At 41.2% G+C, this 18,272-nt stretch overlaps 1 protein-coding gene across 5 annotated transcripts in view; it reads left to right on the top strand.

Moving 5' to 3' along the window:
* The first annotated feature begins 1,762 nt into the window (after positions 1-1,762).
* ULK2 (unc-51 like autophagy activating kinase 2) overlaps positions 1,763-18,272 on the top strand; it is a 152,972-nt gene continuing 136,462 nt past the window's right edge. For 2 of the 5 annotated variants that reach the window (XM_036920682.2, XM_036920680.2), the window contains exons 1-5: positions 1,768-2,891; positions 4,086-4,178; positions 5,250-5,291; positions 12,512-12,544; positions 12,832-12,868. In XM_036920682.2, the coding sequence (XP_036776577.2) occupies positions 2,802-2,891; positions 4,086-4,178; positions 5,250-5,291; positions 12,512-12,544; positions 12,832-12,868 (295 nt within the window). In that variant the 5' untranslated portion in view covers positions 1,768-2,801. Of the gene's footprint in view, positions 2,892-4,085; positions 4,179-5,249; positions 5,292-12,511; positions 12,545-12,831; positions 12,869-14,208; positions 14,234-18,272 lie in introns of those variants that run through there. The other 3 variants (XM_036920681.2, XM_036920679.2, XM_036920684.2) reach the window with 3 other exon arrangements.

Raw genomic sequence — 18,272 nt, 5'->3', positions numbered from 1 at the left:
TTAGCAAAGCTTCCTCTGCCCCCACCACTTCTTTTCTATAACTAGTGAAGTCAGAAACCCTAATGTGCACAAGCTGCATACTTAATTTTTTTAAAGCAATGGAGCCCTTGCTTGGCCTGTGCATATGGTACATGACACTGGTCTGAATTAAGGGCTTCTGGTAGCTTCTTAAAAGCATCTTCCTAATGTCCTAGTGTGGGGATGTAATTATAACATTAAATATAAACAGTTCAAAATTTTGTATATTAATTAGTTAATAATTCAATTCAATTCAATTCAATTCCTAGAGGATGCAACCTTGTGAACAGAGCCAGGTTACGAATAATGTCTCATGACATAAGCTCTGAAGCACAGATATGTGTAAAATATGCGCTGGCTCAGTTGACAAAGGGTACACTTGTCCTCATCTGGACAGTGAGGTGACCAGCAGAGTCCAAAGTGCTGCTCCCAGAGGGAGGCACCTCAGCAGACAGACCATGGAGCTGGCAGCGTGAGCCCCCCTGGGTGGGCTGGGAGGGTTGTCGCTTTGCTCTGTGAGATGTTACCACACTGTACATATGCCCAGAGGCCAGGTGATGTGTGGGAAAGGCTGCCAGCCTAGTCCAGGTATGTTATCCCCATCTCTGCTGTTCCTTGCTGTCCAGAAATTTTATAGTAATCACTTCTTCAGAGAAAGTTCATAGGAAGTGAATTCTCCAGACATCTGTTAGATAAACTTCCCTGACACAGATATGGACAGTCCCTCGCTGGAGCAGAAATGCTTGTAATCTATTCAGGTAAGAACCACCTGGAGAGTGGACAGAGGAGGGAAGAGAGAATGATACTAAGGGAGCTACTCCGGGGCTGGGAAGTATCATATAAGGCCAGCTTTGATCTCAGTTTACTGACCTGACAAACACTTGAATAGTGCTTTTGCTTTGTACAAGCTAGCCACTGTTCTAAGCTCTTACACATTTAACTAGTTTAACCAGCCCACTAAGGGCACTGCTGTAATTATGTTCATTTTATGGATGAGGAAACTGAGACATGGGAGGTTAAGTGACTTCTTCAGGGTCCTACATCCCATTATGATACATATTCCTGAAGAGCCATTTTAAAATGAATGTTGACACATTAAATCCTATATCCTATGAAATACTCATATTTAAAGATGTACTATAGAGAATCTTTCAAAGAGGTAAGGAAACATCTCCAAATGAACTTTTGTGTGTATGTACAAACTTGCTTCACTTGCTGTTAATTTTTGAAGGCTCCAGATTTTCAGTGTCTAACAATCACTTGGGGCAGATTTTGAAGAAGGGATAGAATTATGTATTTGTACACAGTGGTGAGAGCAGGGATCCAAGACCTTGCATGTTGAGGGTTTGAGGAAGGGAGAGGGTTCCTCTCAGAACTGCAGTTGGAGGTTTTAGGGTTCCTGCCCACCTTCAGAAGTCAGTTTGCAGGGTAGGCCTGGGGTGGGAAAGTAATTCTGGTGGTGAGGGATAACCTGTGAGCGAATACACTGAGGAATTGAATGTACAGCACAGCGTGGGGCCTTAGTGTTCTATGACATTTTCAAGCATATTGTTTATAAAATGCTTTTGCAAGACACTTCCTTGAGGGAAAATTGACAAACCTGAACTTGAACTTTAATAATCAGGTAGAAAAGAAAGCTCTCTTTGGCCAGGATTGGCAGGACACTCGGAGGCTGAGAAGCCGAGGTTCTGTTAGAGCTGTTGAAAATGTATGCAATACCGAGTCTGAATGCATAAACATTTCTCTGGGAGGGGTGCTGTGGGCTGTCATCAGCTTTTTACACAAGTCAAGGGAACTAAAAGGTGTGCCCCCTCCCTACCCCCGACACTATCTCTTCAGGGTCCCTGAGCAGTAATCGCAGAAAGGTAGGGGAAGGCCGGTAGTTTGGCTGTGAGACCTCGGGCTTTAAAGGGCGCAGGGAAGGCTGGATTCTAGGATACACCCTTTGCCTTCACCGGATTCCTGGGGTCTTCCCTGCACCAGCGATGCCCCGTCCCATCTGCGGTTTGAGTTCGAATTCTACTTGCCGGCCGGCCCGGGGTGTGGCGGCTGGAATCTGTTCCCAGGCCCGGCGCGGAGGCTGCAGCGGGTCACTAGCTGTGGCCACAGCAGCTCGAACCCTCCTTCCCTGCCTGCACGAGACACTGGGTCTCCTTCAGGCAGTGGGCGCCTCAGCCCAAGGTGCGCGCATTCTTTTTCCTGGCGGAGGGAGCGGAGCTCGGGAGCGCGCTGCGTCCTACAAGAAGTGCTGACGTCGCGGAGGGTCGGCAGTTGGACGGGAGTGGCCGGCGCTCTGTGCGTTGCGTCCTACCACTGGGAGCGCGGGGAGCGCGGCTGTGTGGGGCTAGGGCGGCGGCCGTGGTCGCAGCAGCGCCCCGGGCGACCAGGGCCGCAGCGGCCGGAAGAGCTGGGGATGGGGAGGACCGGACTCCGCACCTCTCCCGGGCGCGCGTGCGGCTCCGGGGACTCACAGTGACGACGGCGGCGCTCCTGGCCCGGCAGTGCCGAGGCCGCTTCTCCAGGGAGTCCGGGCCGGCGGCGGGCCGGGACATGAGGAGCTGCCGGGGCCGGGCCAGGCCTCGCTGACCCCGGCCCCGCGCGGCGGCCTTCCCCTTTCCCACTCCGGCCTCTCGGCATGAGCGTCCGCCCGGGCCCGGGGCCTCAGCTGCCCCAGCCCGGCGGGCCGCAGGCGCGCTCCAGGCCGGCGGGCTCGCGGTGCTGATCCCGGCGCGCCGCGCCGCCCGCCCGCCCGCCCGCCCGCTGCATGTCTCGGGGGCGCGGCCATGGAGGTGGTGGGCGACTTCGAGTACAGCAAGAGGGACCTTGTGGGACACGGGGCCTTCGCGGTGGTCTTCCGGGGGCGGCACCGCCAGGTGAGCCCCGCGGGCCGGGACGAGGCCAGGACCGTGGGTCGCGCCCGGAGGTCCTGAAACTTGCGACGCCGCGGGCTCCGAGGCCCCCTGGCTTGGCTCGCCACCCCGAGGCCTGTCATTGTGCGCGCGGCGCTGTCAGTGTCGTGGGGTTTGTTTTGGTCGTGTGAGGATTGTTTGGAAGCCGAAGCCGCTAGGCAGCGCTCCACCTACCGACGGGCCGCCCTGCCGCTGATTTCCTCTCCTTCCAGAGCGCCTGGTAACCGGAGAGCTCTTAGGGACTCACTCTCCCGGAGAAGCCTTTCCACCTCAGTGCACCCCCGAATCTTTAGAGGTGCACGGCCCGGCCTGGGCGTGGATCGACCTTAGGTTCCCCCCCCGCCCTGGGCTGCCAGCCTCGTCATTTTGAGGTCGATAATTGCAGAGCCAGCGGAAAACGGGCTAGTTTCCCGCTAGCCAGAGACTTTGTCCAAGTCGGGGCTATCGCATTTCCCAGCCTTGGTTTCTCCACACCCCGACGAGCCCTGTCCCATCTTCCCTTCCTAGGGTTAGATGGGCTGGCTCCGAGCGGAAAAGATGATTGGGCGCTCCATTGTGCAATCCAAGTAAACACGAAAACCGGTTAAAAAATTTTTTTAAAGCTTTTGCTCTTTAGCGGAGAGGGTCACATGGAGTTGTAGAATTTAAAGGATTTGGCAAGCCATCTGGAGAGTGGAAATAATCACAGGGGTTTGGCAGTTCTGATTGTTGCCCGGGGGCATGTTAAAAGTGGGCTGGCTCTGTGGCTTATCAAAGTAATAACTGCTTACTCTTTATTTATTATGAAAAAAACTTAAAATTCAAGAAAAGGGACACAGTTTAATCCTGCCAAACTATCAGAAAACTTTTCAGTTAACCATACCACCTTCCAGTTTATTATCTACATTTCTCCCTCACTTTTAAGTGGTTGTAAACTGTCCTTTTTTCATAACTTCATGCTAGTTATTATGTAGTCTTCATATTTATTATTTTAGTGGCTGTCTGGTAGGACATTAGCTTGTAATTTTGAAATTATTCCTGTTGTCAGAGATGCATGTGTGTCGGTCCCCCTCTCCCCGCCCCGCGTTGTATACGAGTTTGCTAAAAACATCTTTTGTGCTTACAGATTTCTACTTGTGTGGCATAATTTCCAGTAATAACATCGTTTTTCCTTTTCAGAAAACAGATTGGGAGGTAGCCATTAAAAGTATTAATAAAAAGAACTTGTCAAAATCACAAATACTGCTTGGGAAAGAAATTAAAATATTAAAGGTATGTTTATGTGTTCTTTGATACTAGGTTAAACCTGATTTTAAATTAAATGAATACATGATGACATCCTTTACTGTTTTGGAAGTTGGACCCAAGTTTGAGAATTTTCAACTGTTGCTCTCATTTTTTCATGCTCAGGTTTTGGAAACGTTGAGGACTCAGAATATATTTTTAAAAATAAGTGTTTGTGGCTTTTGGCCATTGCTCAGAGGGATTCTATTTAAAATTTCTTTGTTACTGTTTGAGAAGATGCAGTCCCCTGTTAAATTATTTACCTTTCCTGTGGATCCCTTCCATGCTACAGTTGATGTTTTTGGGGAGACTGGAACAGTTGGGATCTTTTTCCCTTGAAAATTGAAGAAAGTTGTTTTCTTTGGAAGTGGTCTTTTTAGATTACTCCCAAGCAGTGTTGTTCAAATGGGATGCTTTGAGGGGGAATAAAAGGGTCCTATGGTCTGGTTAGTGTGGAAAATCCCACTTACCAAATACTTCTTGGAGAGTCACAAAGCGCTTGGCTCCTTAAAGAAAGCGGAAGTAATCATGCAAGGAAGACACCGGTTCAGGTGTACTTAACCCAGCATTGCCCGAACTAATATGAACATGGAACCGTCATCTAACACCAGCTTTCATGAAAACTACTATTCTTTGGAGAGCTCTTCATTAAGAACTATAGCTCTTAGAGCTAAGAATTATACTTCATTTTCTTTCAGGCAAATAATGTGCTTTTAAAAACTACTTTGGAATTTTATGCCTCTATTGCTGTTAGAAATTGTGGATTAAATTTTAAAAAGACTACCAGAAAGTCTGTGGTCATACTAATTATGACAATTTATTTTGTAAAAATGATGGTGGTGAAAAGAAATTTAGGCCCCAAGTAAAGTTTATCAGGCACATTTCCTCTTATTCTTTAGTAGATTGTTATGATCTAGTAGTAAAAGTGTGTGTAGAATACTAGAAATAGGTATGTATATATATATGTGTGTATATACTTAAAGTAATTGTGTTTGCATATTGAAATATATTAAAATTAGAAATAATATAAATATTTTGAATTCTCAATTTCCTTAACAGGAACTTCAGCATGAAAATATTGTAGCACTCTATGATGTTCAGGTAAATTATTTTGGACTTAAAAAAAATTTGTGTCTTTTAATAAAATCTTAAAAATTTTTGAGTTAAATATTAAGTTTCAGATAGCATAGAGCAATAGGATAAAATAATGTGTTGCATGAATAAATTTATTAATGAGTAACAATATACGTATAGGAGTAGTGTTGTTTTTGGTCAAGTAGAGGAACACTGATACCTGATGTAGAATTTCTGTGATAAATGTTGAAAGGACTTGTGGGCTATAAAAAATTAGGACTTTTTTCTTATTGAGAAAGCAACATTTGCTAATTGTAGAAATAATAGAACATAAACTAAAACTAAATAGAAACAAGGAAACTATGTGTATTTATCACCTAGCTCTGTGATTGTCACCGTGGCATACAGTAGAGGTGCATTTGTTTGCAAGTGGGAAGGCTGGGTTCTGAAGTGTGACATTTCTGTATAGACAAAATTGCCTTTGGAAATCCTTTTAAAAAGCCTAACTTCAGAGAAAATTACTGTTTTTTGGGTGGAACAGCAGAGTAAATAGTAAATAGTAAAATTGGCTCATATTTAGGAACCATTTCGTGTATTTAAAAAGAAAAATCTTGCTTTATGCTAGACTTACCCTTGGCTGGTGTGGTATTCCCTCTGTGAGAGCCTCGGGGATTTGGGACCTCCTGAGGGAGTGGAGATTCAGCTTTTGCCTCTGTTCACTCCACAGAGACCAGGATGTGTGGTCCATGTGATTTCGTTCATTTGCTTCATCTGGACAGTTAAATTCCAGTAAAGTAAATGGATGTGTTATGTGGTTTCTGCTGTTTGTATTTCTAGCTAAAACTTTTTCTGTATACACTTGTATTACACAAATTCATTTGTTTTGTATGGTTTTGAGTGGCTACTATATGCCAGACATTGTTCTAAGTGCCAGGAATAAAGTGGTGAGTAAAACAAAGCCCTTGCTCTCAATGTGCTCAGTGTTAGTGGGGTGAGACAAAAAGGTCTGTTCCTTAGGTACTCTTTTTTTTTGTATGTAGTCTTTTTCATGTAGTCATATCACACCACTAAATATTTAACTAAACATGTTTAAGATGTTTAGGTTTTTTCCTGTTATAGAAAAATACTATGAGGATAATACATATCTTCCTAATGTATCTTTGATTATTTCTTTTAAGTTCAGTTTCTAGGATTGAAGTTTTTGATTGTAGAATGTTATTGCTCTGCAAGAAAATTGCAGTTTAAACTCCATGCACAGAACATATAAAAGCTGTGGGTTGTGTTTGATTACCTGTTTAAATAGATGTAACTCATTCCTTCATTTGAGAAATTTAAAGCAGTATGGAAAGAAAGGGGGAAAAGCCCTCAAGTCCAAACTAAACTAATCTCACAATCCCTAGTTGAAATGTCAGTTCTCCTCAGAGCTGTTTGTGTGGTTCTCTTAGACTCTATAGATAGAGGGCACCAAATGGTATGAGTCAGTGCCTGGTACAAAAATTGTTAAATAATATTAACTCTTAAATCTCCCATTTTTTGAGAGCCACAGATACCCTGTCAGTTGCAGAGTAGGCTTGGCTTTCAGAATAAAGAGTATACCTACATTTCATTGTCCCGGAATGAAAAATATTCTTAAGTACTGGTTGTGGAATAAGATACCATTAGGGAGAACATGTACTCAAAAACCTGAATTATCAAAACAATAAGGAATTCCAAGGTGACTGTATTGAAGTGGGTCTTATTTTGTGCATTTTATACTACTGGAACTAGTTTATAAAAATAAACTTAAGAAATATCAGTTAAATGAATATAGTCTTGAACATTTGGCTAGCTAGTAAACAGTCTTGATTTAATATTTTAGATTTGCTTCCTTGATTCTAATTGTTTATCAAGGGGTACAGTATGTTTTATAGAGACTGGCATGGTAATTTTATCAACTTGAACATAATTTTTACTAGCCATCAGTTTTGGAGATCTACTAAAGTTTATGTACACACTTTTATAAATTGAGAACTTTCGACACTGTAAAAATTAGGTCTCAGATGACACTTAAAAAGAAACATATTTTCCCAAATTTACAAAGTAATATATGCCCACAGTTAAAATAATCAAACATTGTCAAAATGAATAAATTGGAAGAGAAATGGCAGTTCCCAGAGATGATCACTATTTGTTTTATTTCTTTTAGAATTTTCTAAATGTATTAATCTCTGGTCATTTATACATAGGTTTTTAAGCTTTTCATTATGAGAGACTTATTATGAATAGCATTTTTACAGAAATGCAACTTGTTTTATTAAACTTAATGTGTCTTGGGTACTTTTGCATATAATGCTGTTGGGCTAAAATGTAATTTATTTACTTAAAACCCGATTGTTGCCATTTGGGTTCTTTCTTATTTTTCCTTATTAGAAACAGTGCTACAGAGAAAGCTGTGTATGTATGTCTTTGCTTATTTGTATGAGTGTTCATGTAGAATTAATTCCTTGACATGGAATTACTATGTTGCCTTCCAGAAGTTGTATCAATTCATTTTTTACCTAATGGCCTGTGTTCTTTCTTTTTCCCTTTGTTTGACAATATCATAGGAGGAAAGTATCTTGTTTAATTTCTGAAATCAGTAGCACATTAACCATCTTCATGCCTTACTATATTTGATTTTGCTGTACTGTGATGCTTCTGTTGTGTTCATTTTTTAAACTCATTTTTTTGTGATTAGCATTCCTAATCTAGTCAGCAAGAGATACAAACAGGGGTATAATGGTGAACAAAGTAGAAATGGTTCTTGCCCTTGTGGAGCTTACAGTAGTACACTGGGGAAGACGACATGGAGCAAATAGTTACTGATTCTCAGTGTGCACAGGGCAGTGAGGGAGAACTATGCAAGAGACTTGGTGGAAACAATGTGGGGCTTAGGGGAGTGGGGCAGGTGAAGAGTAAATTAGGAAAAGTAGAGAAAAGTGAGGCCTTTTCTCTTGGGGGCCAAGAACTTTTCTTTTAATCTTTCTCTTGTTACTTCATATTTTTCCACCTTTGCCTCTGAGCATCTGGTTCTCCTGGAGAGAATACCTGTTCATGCTGTCTGATTTTTAAATTCCCTTTACCTTGATTGTTTTTTAAATTACAAAAGTAATAAGGTCTTTAGTGGAAAACAGTTCACATAGTCTAGCAGCATATAAAGCTCTTCTTACACCTCTTTAATTTCTTTTTTCTAGAAAAGGCCACTGTTGTGTGTCCTTCAAGGTTTTATTTCTTTTTAACCCTACCACGTCAGTAAAGTGGGGATGGTAGCCCAACGCTACCTACCACAGGGTGCTAAGCAGCTGTCTAGTGCCAGGTAGCCCCAGGGAGAATAAGTCTGAGGATTGTGTTTTCCTCAAATTGTTTTTCAAGTTGTTCATTTCATCTAAATTTCTGCATATTGGAGTAGAGTTGTTAATGATAATATCTTTCTTTCCTTCTTAGGGATTTGGTTCTTAATCTTAGTTATAAGGAGTTTGAATAGGGAAATGGTACAGTGAAATACATTATGTTTAGTTTTGTTGATGGAAGTACTAGGGAGGAATTGAGGATGAGGTTTGATAGTAAAGGAGGATAATACATGTCCAGCTTTCGAAAGCCCTGGGGGTGGCAGGGGGCGGTCTGGGGCACAGGTGTACTGGCCTCACCTCTCAGCCCTTCCGACCATACAGTATCTCTTCAGGTTCTTCTGTGGTGCCCCTGTACCATCTGAATTTCAGTTTGACTGTAGATGACTTGATTGGTTTTGTTAAAAAACAAAACTTTTTCTCTTCCCTTTTGCTGGCTCTTTCCTGTCTCTGCAGCTACTCATGCTCCAGATTCCTTAAGTACTTTATTTTTAAAAAGGCACACAGTTTTGTAAAGGTGGCCTTTAAGGACGGAAGTGTTCGAAAGAGAATCATGGTCAAAATCCATGGTGACTGTTACGGCTTTAAAGGTGGGCAGAAGGGGTTTTCATGAGAAGTCAAGGATGTTAAAATATTTTTATCTGTTGACCTCTTCAAATTGAGTAAACAGTTTAGCTTACCTTTAAGAATTCCTGGCTTTCTTTTCTCTTTGGTAGTTAGAATATGATGCTATTATATGATTAAACAATACTGATTTGAGATATTTTTGTATTCTTACTTGAGAAGAAAATTTTGTTGAAAGCTATTCTGGGTAAAATTGCAGTATTTCCAGAATCTCTTGACTGGTCTTAGTGCATCTCCATTCCCAAGGGGTGGAGAGAAGTAGTCCATCTTCATATCAATGGGTGATTACAAGGGGTGATGAGAGCAAGCACCTGCCTGGACTAGAGAGGTTTGGTGGGGCCTTGGCGGCTGGGTCATGAGAGACATGGGTGAGCAGGAGTAGATGACTTCTTGTAAGCAATAAACGGGTTTCCCCCACTTTATTTCCCTCTTTGATTTCAGCTTCAAAGGTTTATTTTTCCTGGGCTGGGAATTTACTTCCTCCCCTACCCCCTGGCCCCCAGAGTTACATCCGGCGGTAGTCAGCAGGACCTCTGAACCCGAAATCTGTCTTCATGGGTGTGATGCTTGGGCTGGCTGCCCTAGAGATGGTGGGGAGATGCCTGGGAACACCCCAGTGGATGGTGGGGAGGCCCCAGTGGCTGCAGCGGTGGAGAGTGTGACTTCTCCTGGGTGCCCCCTATCCGTGGGGCTTCCACTCAGGGAGCTCCTAGTGGGGAATTGGTCTATGGTAAAGCACCCCCTAGATGGGTGGGCCCTTCCCCAGAATTGGGGAAGGGTGAAGACACTGGAAGCTGCAGAATTAGCCCTCTGTGAGATAGAAGATGCTTAGAGGCCCGAGTGGCCATGTAGCAGCTGGGATTGTGGGATGTATGTTTCTTGAGATATTGGAAAGGGTTATCTAGGAGAGAGAGACACTTCAGCGTCACTTGGAGGAGCTGGGCGATGACCTATGGGATGCCCTTAAAACGAGACACAGTTACTGAGAAGACAGGTTGCACTCCTGGAAGATTAGTAGTGAGGAGGAGGTAGCCTGAGAATCCGCATTGTAGGAGGCTGTGGGGGAGAGGGAGGAGGAAGAAGGAGCAGTGCCTTCAGCCTGGGAGATGGTAGAGAAGCTGTCAGGGGAGGGTGAGGGAGTGGGGATGGGGGTAAAACTGTTGCCCAGGCCACCACCTGAGGTACCAGCCCCTCCTGTATTAAAGGCCTGCCTGGTTGTAATTAAGAAAATTCAAATGCAACAACTGGGCTCCTTAGGGGGAAGAGCAGCCCCCTCCCCAGGTTGGGGAGCACTCCATGCTCCGCTCCTATACCCAGGATGAGCTGGTGGACATGAGCGTCCAGTATAGGCAGAGGCCATCAGAATCTCTGCCTTCGTGGCTTTGCATCTTTGAGATATGTGGGGGCAAAACATTATTATGTCAGGTTCTGAAATGGGTAGACTGGCTTCCCTGATGACTCACTCTTCCCTCCAGCAGCGGTTGCAGAGTGCCCCTCATACCTCAGGGAATCACAAACTTCTGGATTGGCTGACAGCAGCCATCAGGGCAGTTTGGCCTAATCCTGGTAATTTACCGTACTTACCCACAGCTATGTTTAATGATATCTCAGTATTTTTAAGGATGATAGGATATTTTGGTCTGTATATTTAATCACTAAACTAAGTAGATCACTGAACTAAGACTAGTTCACAACAGAGATGATACCTCTTAGAAATATGTTTCTGTGTTTGTTTATAATAAAAGGAAATAAATATTTCATACAGATTTGCTTTTCTAGCTTGCTGGGAGCTGGCTGTTCTCTGCCTTCATCCTAGTTTATGAAGGGGGTGCTGCTAGGGAGCAAATGTCTTAGCTGGCCGACTGGCTCTCCATGCCTGGGTGGCACCACTCACACCTTGTTCATTAGCAGAGAGCAGAAGGCATTGCCGTTCTTTTGAATCTCCCTACACCTCTTGGGTGAGTGGGTGGGGGGTGTCGAATAAATGGGCATGATGTATTTTAATCTTTTATCTATTCCTCTGGAGAATCAAGTGAAGTAAATCTTAAGTCACTGAGTTTCTTGCAGGACATAATTTAATTCAGCTCTTTATTTGTAGCATCCAGATCCTTGAGGAAAACGGTGAAACCACTTTGTGGCAGCCTTTGTATTGCTCCTTGTTGCACAGAAGTGCTCTGAGGCATTAGATTTTATTTCTAATCTGTATGAACTGGTAGTTATAAAATCCAATAAGAATGAATTATAGAAATGAAATAAAAGAGGACCTGCAAACAGATGTTCAAAGTTTTTATTATTAGGTTCAGCAGATATAAGATTATTTCACTAAATTGCTTTAAACCTTTGAAAGTTCTTACTCTTAATTTCTGTAATTATCTCATTATGGGCCAGTACCAAATAATTCACTGATTGGCACTAGTCCTTGAGCCACATTCTGAAGAATATTGACCAAGACCTGTTCCCCTTTGGCCCTTTCCTTTTGTTTGCCCAGAGAACGCCTCATTCTTGAATTTAGGATCTTGGTGAAGCCAAATGCTACTTGGAAGGGCTGTATATTGAATCAGCAGTTGAGCATTCACTCATGCTATAGGAAGCACAATTTAAAAAGTAATTAACATTAAAACTGTTATTGAAGGATCAGGTCATCAGTCTTTGAATTATCCAAGCAGTAGAGCTGGAGCTACATGAATTTGTAAGACCTAGTAAAATTTCTCAAATCAGTTCCTTAAAATCAGTCTGTTACTAAGACACATGACAAAACATCTTCCATTTGCCAGATAATGTGATTACCTCCAAATAAACATAAGAACCGGAAAAACAACAACAAAAAAATAAGCATCCCAGCTCATGTATTCCAGAAATAAGATTGTACATGTAACATCTCTAGTAAGAATTATCAAATCATTGCTCCAAATCATAAACTTTAAGAAGTGGAAGTGCTTTCCTGAGGACCAGAGAATCCTTCCTTTTTTCACAAGTGGTACAAGTACCATAACCATAACCAAAAGATGAATCTTTCTTTGTTTCCATAAACAGAATTGAACTTCCTGATGACTGTATTACTGTCACCAAAAGAACATCTGGCTTTGAAGCTGAGATGCTTAAATCATTCTATTGGGGATTTCAAATTTCACTTACTAATGGATTTTGTGATTTCATTTTACTTGTTTAATATGAACAGTTGTATTTTTTATCAACTTTCATTCTTTAAATTAGTGCTTAATTTTTTCTCTAAATGATATTTAAATGTTTACTTTTCAGGAATTACCCAACTCTGTCTTTCTGGTGATGGAGGTAGGTAGTATACAAATTTCTACTTAGTTTATTTCAAATTCCTTTTGATTGGTGTGTACTTAAAAACTGACAGTAGATTATATTTGAAATTTTGAATTGATGAAAGTCCCTTCAGTGATTTTGATTCTACTTTATAAGGAATATAAAATAAAAAATTTTTGATTTCATAATTCTTATAATGTTTTTCAGACTAGATTTGCATTGTATACAAATGATTTTTAAATTAAAATGATCAAGGGTTGAATTAATCTTGAATCAATTTCTTTATTTTTTCTTTCACATATCAGTATTGCAATGGTGGAGACCTGGCAGATTATTTGCAAGGTAATTTGTGTGTGTGTGTCAGTGTTCAATGTAGGACTGTAGTCTGTTTAATCCTGAGGTTACTTCTGAAAGGTTATTCCTTGTTTTTTTCACTGTATAGAAACATTCAATATTTATTAATGTGACTATTTCTTGGGAATTGAAAAGTTATAAAGGATTGAACGTAATATTGAAATTATTTTACAGCACCTGAGGTGAGATTTTAGTACTAGATGGTGCTTGAAAGAAATTCTGTATCCAAAATGTGTACACAGTAGAATATAAAGCATTCAGATCAAATTGTGTCATTCCAAAGCATTTTTTAAAAATGTTAGGTGAGGCCAGCAACTACTTGTTCACCCTTTAAAGATGCAGAGGAAATATGCAGAAAGATAGTAAAAGTTTAATAATCTATAGAAAAGTATTGTGGCAGTTGACAGTAAAAACGCTAAAGATATTGGTAGATATACCCACAAAGGGTGAGGACAGTTTATAAAAGACAACATATTAAAAACGTTCAATTTCACTGGGATTCAGGGAGTGCAATTGGAAATGAAATTTTAGAAAATCTTTGAAGCAAAACATTGCTGACACGGAAAAGCTTCGTAGAGAATAATGCGAGGAACGCTGGGTGTGACGCCCTTTGCCCGCGGGGCTGGAGCACCACCCATGCATCCGGGCTCCCGCCGCGCCTGCCCGGACACTCGGCCATACCGAGAAGGGGCCTCGCGGCCGCTTCACCCTGACGGAGATCGGGCTTGCGGCCCACGGGCCTGAGACCCCGCCTTGTCCCTGCTGTGTGGGCTCTCGCCTCCCTGCGGCGGTCCACCCAAGGGGCCCGAGTCTGCCGCTTCTGCTCCTGCAGAGAGCTGTGCAGGGAGGCCGCCTGCCCGGCCCTTGCGAACAGTGTTGGCACACTGTAAGGACCCAGAGAAGCATGACCGTGGAGAGAGCCTAAGCCAGCCAGCAGTGTTAGGGGAAACAGCATTGGAACGGGACGGGATTTGGAGGCTCGTTTCTAGCTAGCTGATTGTCGTTGCTGCTTAAAAATATAAAAAAAGAACGCTGGTATTAACCCCCACCCTAGCCCCCACCCTAAGTAAAGAAAATAAATTATAAATACATTTGAAGCTCCCTGTAGGCCTTTCTTAAATTCCACCCCTGTCGTCCCCCTTAAAGACAACCATTATCCTGAATTTGGTAGTTTATTCCATGTGTACTACTGTATTTTCCCCAACTGTGGCTCTTTTTAAAAAAAAATCTGTCAATTTGGTTAACACTTCTTTCAGAATGCCATTTACTAGTGCTTAGAATGCAGTGAGACAGGCACTGTCAGTCACTATTGATAGAAAGAAGTTGAAGTTAGAAGATACTACATGTCAGAAGGTCAGTGTCTGAATCTTGAGCTCCTTGCAGTTCTTAGTGGCCCAGATAAAGCACCTTTCCCCTGAGTCAAAGTGAGTGGCACCTGTCAGTTTAGAACCCTCATTAGAATATCAGGTTCCCTCAAGCACGGAAGCCTGTTCACTGCCATTACTGGCATAGCACATTTAAGTTAGCTTTGACTTGCAGTTTTGTCCATGATGTAGAGCTCTGCATTTGACATTCCAGAGCAGTGGAGTTGGAAGAGGAGACTGAAGTGAGGAGTCAGGAGCTTGAGTGTTGGAGTCAGACAGGAGGGCTGGTTGACTGCACGTCTGATCCTTACATCACTTAACTCCTGTGTGATTTGGTCAAGTTGTTGTACCTCTCCCTGGGCCTCTCTGCCACAGACCTTAAGGGAATCCTTTTTAGTTTGAAAACACTTGTAAAGACATAATATAAATCTGGTCCTCAAGGAATTGTCTAGAGCTAAACTGTCCAGTACTGTAGCTGTGGACGACATGGGGCTAGGGAGCTCTTGCAATGTGGCTAGTCTGAACTGAGATGTCCTGTAAAGGTAGTACACCCTGGATCTTGAGCACTGCATAGGAAGAAAAGTGATCATATCAGTAAGTTTTTTAATATTGGTTACAAGTTAAAATAGTATTTGGATATATTAGGTTAAGTATTAGGTATATTATTAATTTCACCTGTTTCTTTTCACATTCTAAAATGTGGCTACTGTAAAATTGACTTAGTGGCTCACATTATATTTCTCTCAGAGAGCACTGGTCTAAAAAGCCTGGAATGCCTACGGTCTAGAAAATCTAGTGCCATATGTCACAACATGGTTATTTAGTCCTTTTATTTGCTTTGATAAATAAAATGCCTTTCACATTTTTCAAAAGATAGAAAACAAATTCTATCAATTTCAAGTTTAAAACATTCTAAATTAGTAAGTTGTACTTTATCATTAATTCTAGCAGAATACATTAAGTGTGGCAGCTACAGCTGAGGCCTGCTACTCTCAAGGCCTACTTGCTCAAGAATTCATTCACCTGAAAGAGTTTTAATGTTGGCAATGCCTTTAAAATACTAAGTTTTTAACATGGGAATTTCAGTTAATGGGATTGTGTTGAGAAGTACACATCCCATGTTCATAGAAATATGTGAATTTTTACTACAGTTTGTGTCCAGAAACAGCTTACACTATATCATTATTTTTTTTTCCCTGTGAGAACAGTGTTAGAATTTGGACTCTGAATCAAATACATTTAAAATATATTCATTATTATGTCATGAGGCAGAAATACAAGTTCTAAGCAGCTGCAGTCATTTAAAGTAGCAACATTTTTCTAACTCCTAGTATGAAAATGTGTATGAATGAATGAAATGCAAAATAAAATCCTGCCATTTAAATTGTTGCAATGTAATTTAAGTAAAACATCACAAAAATCAAACTCTAGTCATTTATTGGATCCACCCACTAAGATCTGGAAGAATACACTCCACAAATTCTAACGATGTTCATCAGTTAGGGATGGGATTATGGAAGATCTTACTTTTTATATGTTTTAGTGTAGTTGGATTTTTTTTTCCGCCAGAGAGAATCAGGCAAAGAACTTCAAAGAATTAGAAGGGGAGAGGTTAATAGCAGCTCACAGAAAAAAGTATTTGGTAATTTTTAAACCATGAGGATTATTTTATTTGAAGATGTTAAGGCCATAAAAAGTGACTTAACATATCATTAAAATTATTTTAAACCTGTAATACTTCATTGGTTTCAAGGGTTAATGTTTTTATCTTTCTTAATTGCATATGGAAGTGTTCTATAGAACATACTCTAGAGTTGTATGAGCAGAAGTATGTTCACAAAGGATTTAGATAGGGTCATGAATATTAAATCCCTAATGTAGATTCAAGGAATTTCACTTGTGGCTTTTAGATCCATTGTAATAAAAAGTTTATATTTGTATACTGACTACATTTGAGTACTTATTCTGTGCCAGGCTTTTTTCTAAAGTCTTCATTGTTAAAGGTGCTGTCTTGTTGGATTGTCACAACAACCACACGTAGTCTTAACTTTTTCTATATGAGGAGGTGGGCACAGAGGGCTAGTCTTCCAAGGCCACATGTAAGTAGGTGGAGGAGCTGGGATTTGAGCACAGGAAGCCTGACTTGAAGCCAGTCATTAACCATTACATGCTTTAGCATACATGCAGAAATGCTGTGGTATTTACAGAATAATGACTACCTTCCAAAAATGCTGATGCTCTCTCTCTATAGTAGTGAAAACAAAATATTTTTCCTTTAAAGTGTCATTAGTTATGAAAGATAGTGGGATGGGATGCTGGGAGGCCAGAGAGTAAAGGAGGGAGATATGGGAACACAGAACCCTGGCAGGTACAGTGACAGTAATGCCCATTTCTCCATGGGTATCACATATTTTTTGTTGTTGAGTAGCATTGATATACAGTCTTGTCATGGTTTCACATAAACAACACTGTGGTTTCAACATTCACCCATATTATCAAGTCCTCATCCCTCCCACCCCCATTGCAGTCACTGTCTTTTTCAAACTGGGCTGCTGCATTCTTAGGGTAAATTCCTAAGAGTGGAATTCCTGGGTCAAATGGTATTTCTATTTTGAGCTTTTTGAGGAACCTCCATACTGCTTTCACAATGGTTGAACTAGTTTACATTCCCACCAGAAGTGTAGAGGGTTCCCGTTTCACCACAACCCCACCAAAATTTGTTGTTTGTCTTTTGGATGGTGATGATCCTTACTGGTGTGAGATGATATCTCATTGTGGTTTTAATTTGCATTTCTCTGATGACTAGTGATGTGGAGCATCATTTCATGTGTCTGTTGGCTACCTGAATTTCTTCTTTGGAAAACTGTTCAGCTCCTCTGCACATTTTTTAATTGGATTATTTGCTTTTTGTTTGTTGAGGTGCGTGAGCTCTTTATATATTTTGGATGTCAACCCTTTATCAGATCTGTCATTTATGAATATATTCTCCGACACTGTAGGATGCCTTTTTGTTCTATTGATGGTGTCTTTTGCTGAACAGAAGCTTTTCAGCTTGATATAGTCCCACTTGTTCATTTTTGCTTTTGTTTCCCTTGCCTGGGGAGATATGTTCATGAAGAAAGTCACTCATATTTATGGCCAAGAGATTTTTCCTATGTTTTTTCTATGAGTCTTATGGTTTCATGACTTACATTCAGGTCTTTGATCCATTTTGAATTTATTTTTGTGAATGGGGGTAGACAGTGATCCAGTTTCATTCTCTTACATGTAGTTGTCCAGTTGTGCCAACATCAGCTGTTGAAGAGGCTGTCATTTCCCCATTGTATGTCCATGGCTCCTTTATCATATATTAATTGACCATATATGCTTGGGTTTATGTCTGGACTCTCTATTCTGTTCCACTGGTCTATGGCTCCATTCTTGTGCCAGTACCAAATTGTCTTGATTACTGTGGGATTGCAGTAGAGCTTGAATTTGGGAAGCAAAATACTCCCTGCTTTATTCTTCCTTCTCAGGATTGCATTGGCTGTTTGGGGTCTTTTGTGGCTCCATATGAATTTTAAAACTATTTGTTCCAGTTTGTTAAAGAATGTTGGTTTTTTGATAGGCATTGCATTGAATATGTATACTGCTTTGGGCAGGATGGCCATTTTGACGATATTAATTCTTCTAGCCAGGAGCATGGGATGAGTTTCCATTTGTTAGTGTCCTCTTTAATTTCTCTTAAGAGTGCCTTGTAGTTTTCAGGGTATAGGTCTTTCACCTCCTTGGTTAGGTTTATTCCTAGGTATTTTATTCTTTTTGATGCAATTGTGAATGGCATTGTTTTCCTGATTTTGCTTTCTGTTAATTCATTGTTAGTGTGTAGGAAAGCAACAGATTTCTGTGTATTAATTTTGTATCCTGCAACTTTGCTGAATTCAGGTATTAGTTCTAGTAGTTTTGGAATGGAGTCTTTAGGTTTTTTTATGTACAATATCATGTCATCTGCAAATAGTGACAGTTTGACTTCCTCTTTAGCAATCTGG

This window comes from Manis pentadactyla, chromosome 4, assembly GCF_030020395.1.
Source record: "Manis pentadactyla isolate mManPen7 chromosome 4, mManPen7.hap1, whole genome shotgun sequence".
NCBI classification, from domain to species: Eukaryota; Metazoa; Chordata; class Mammalia; order Pholidota; family Manidae; genus Manis; species Manis pentadactyla.
This window is presented reverse-complemented; position numbering and strand designations above follow the sequence as displayed.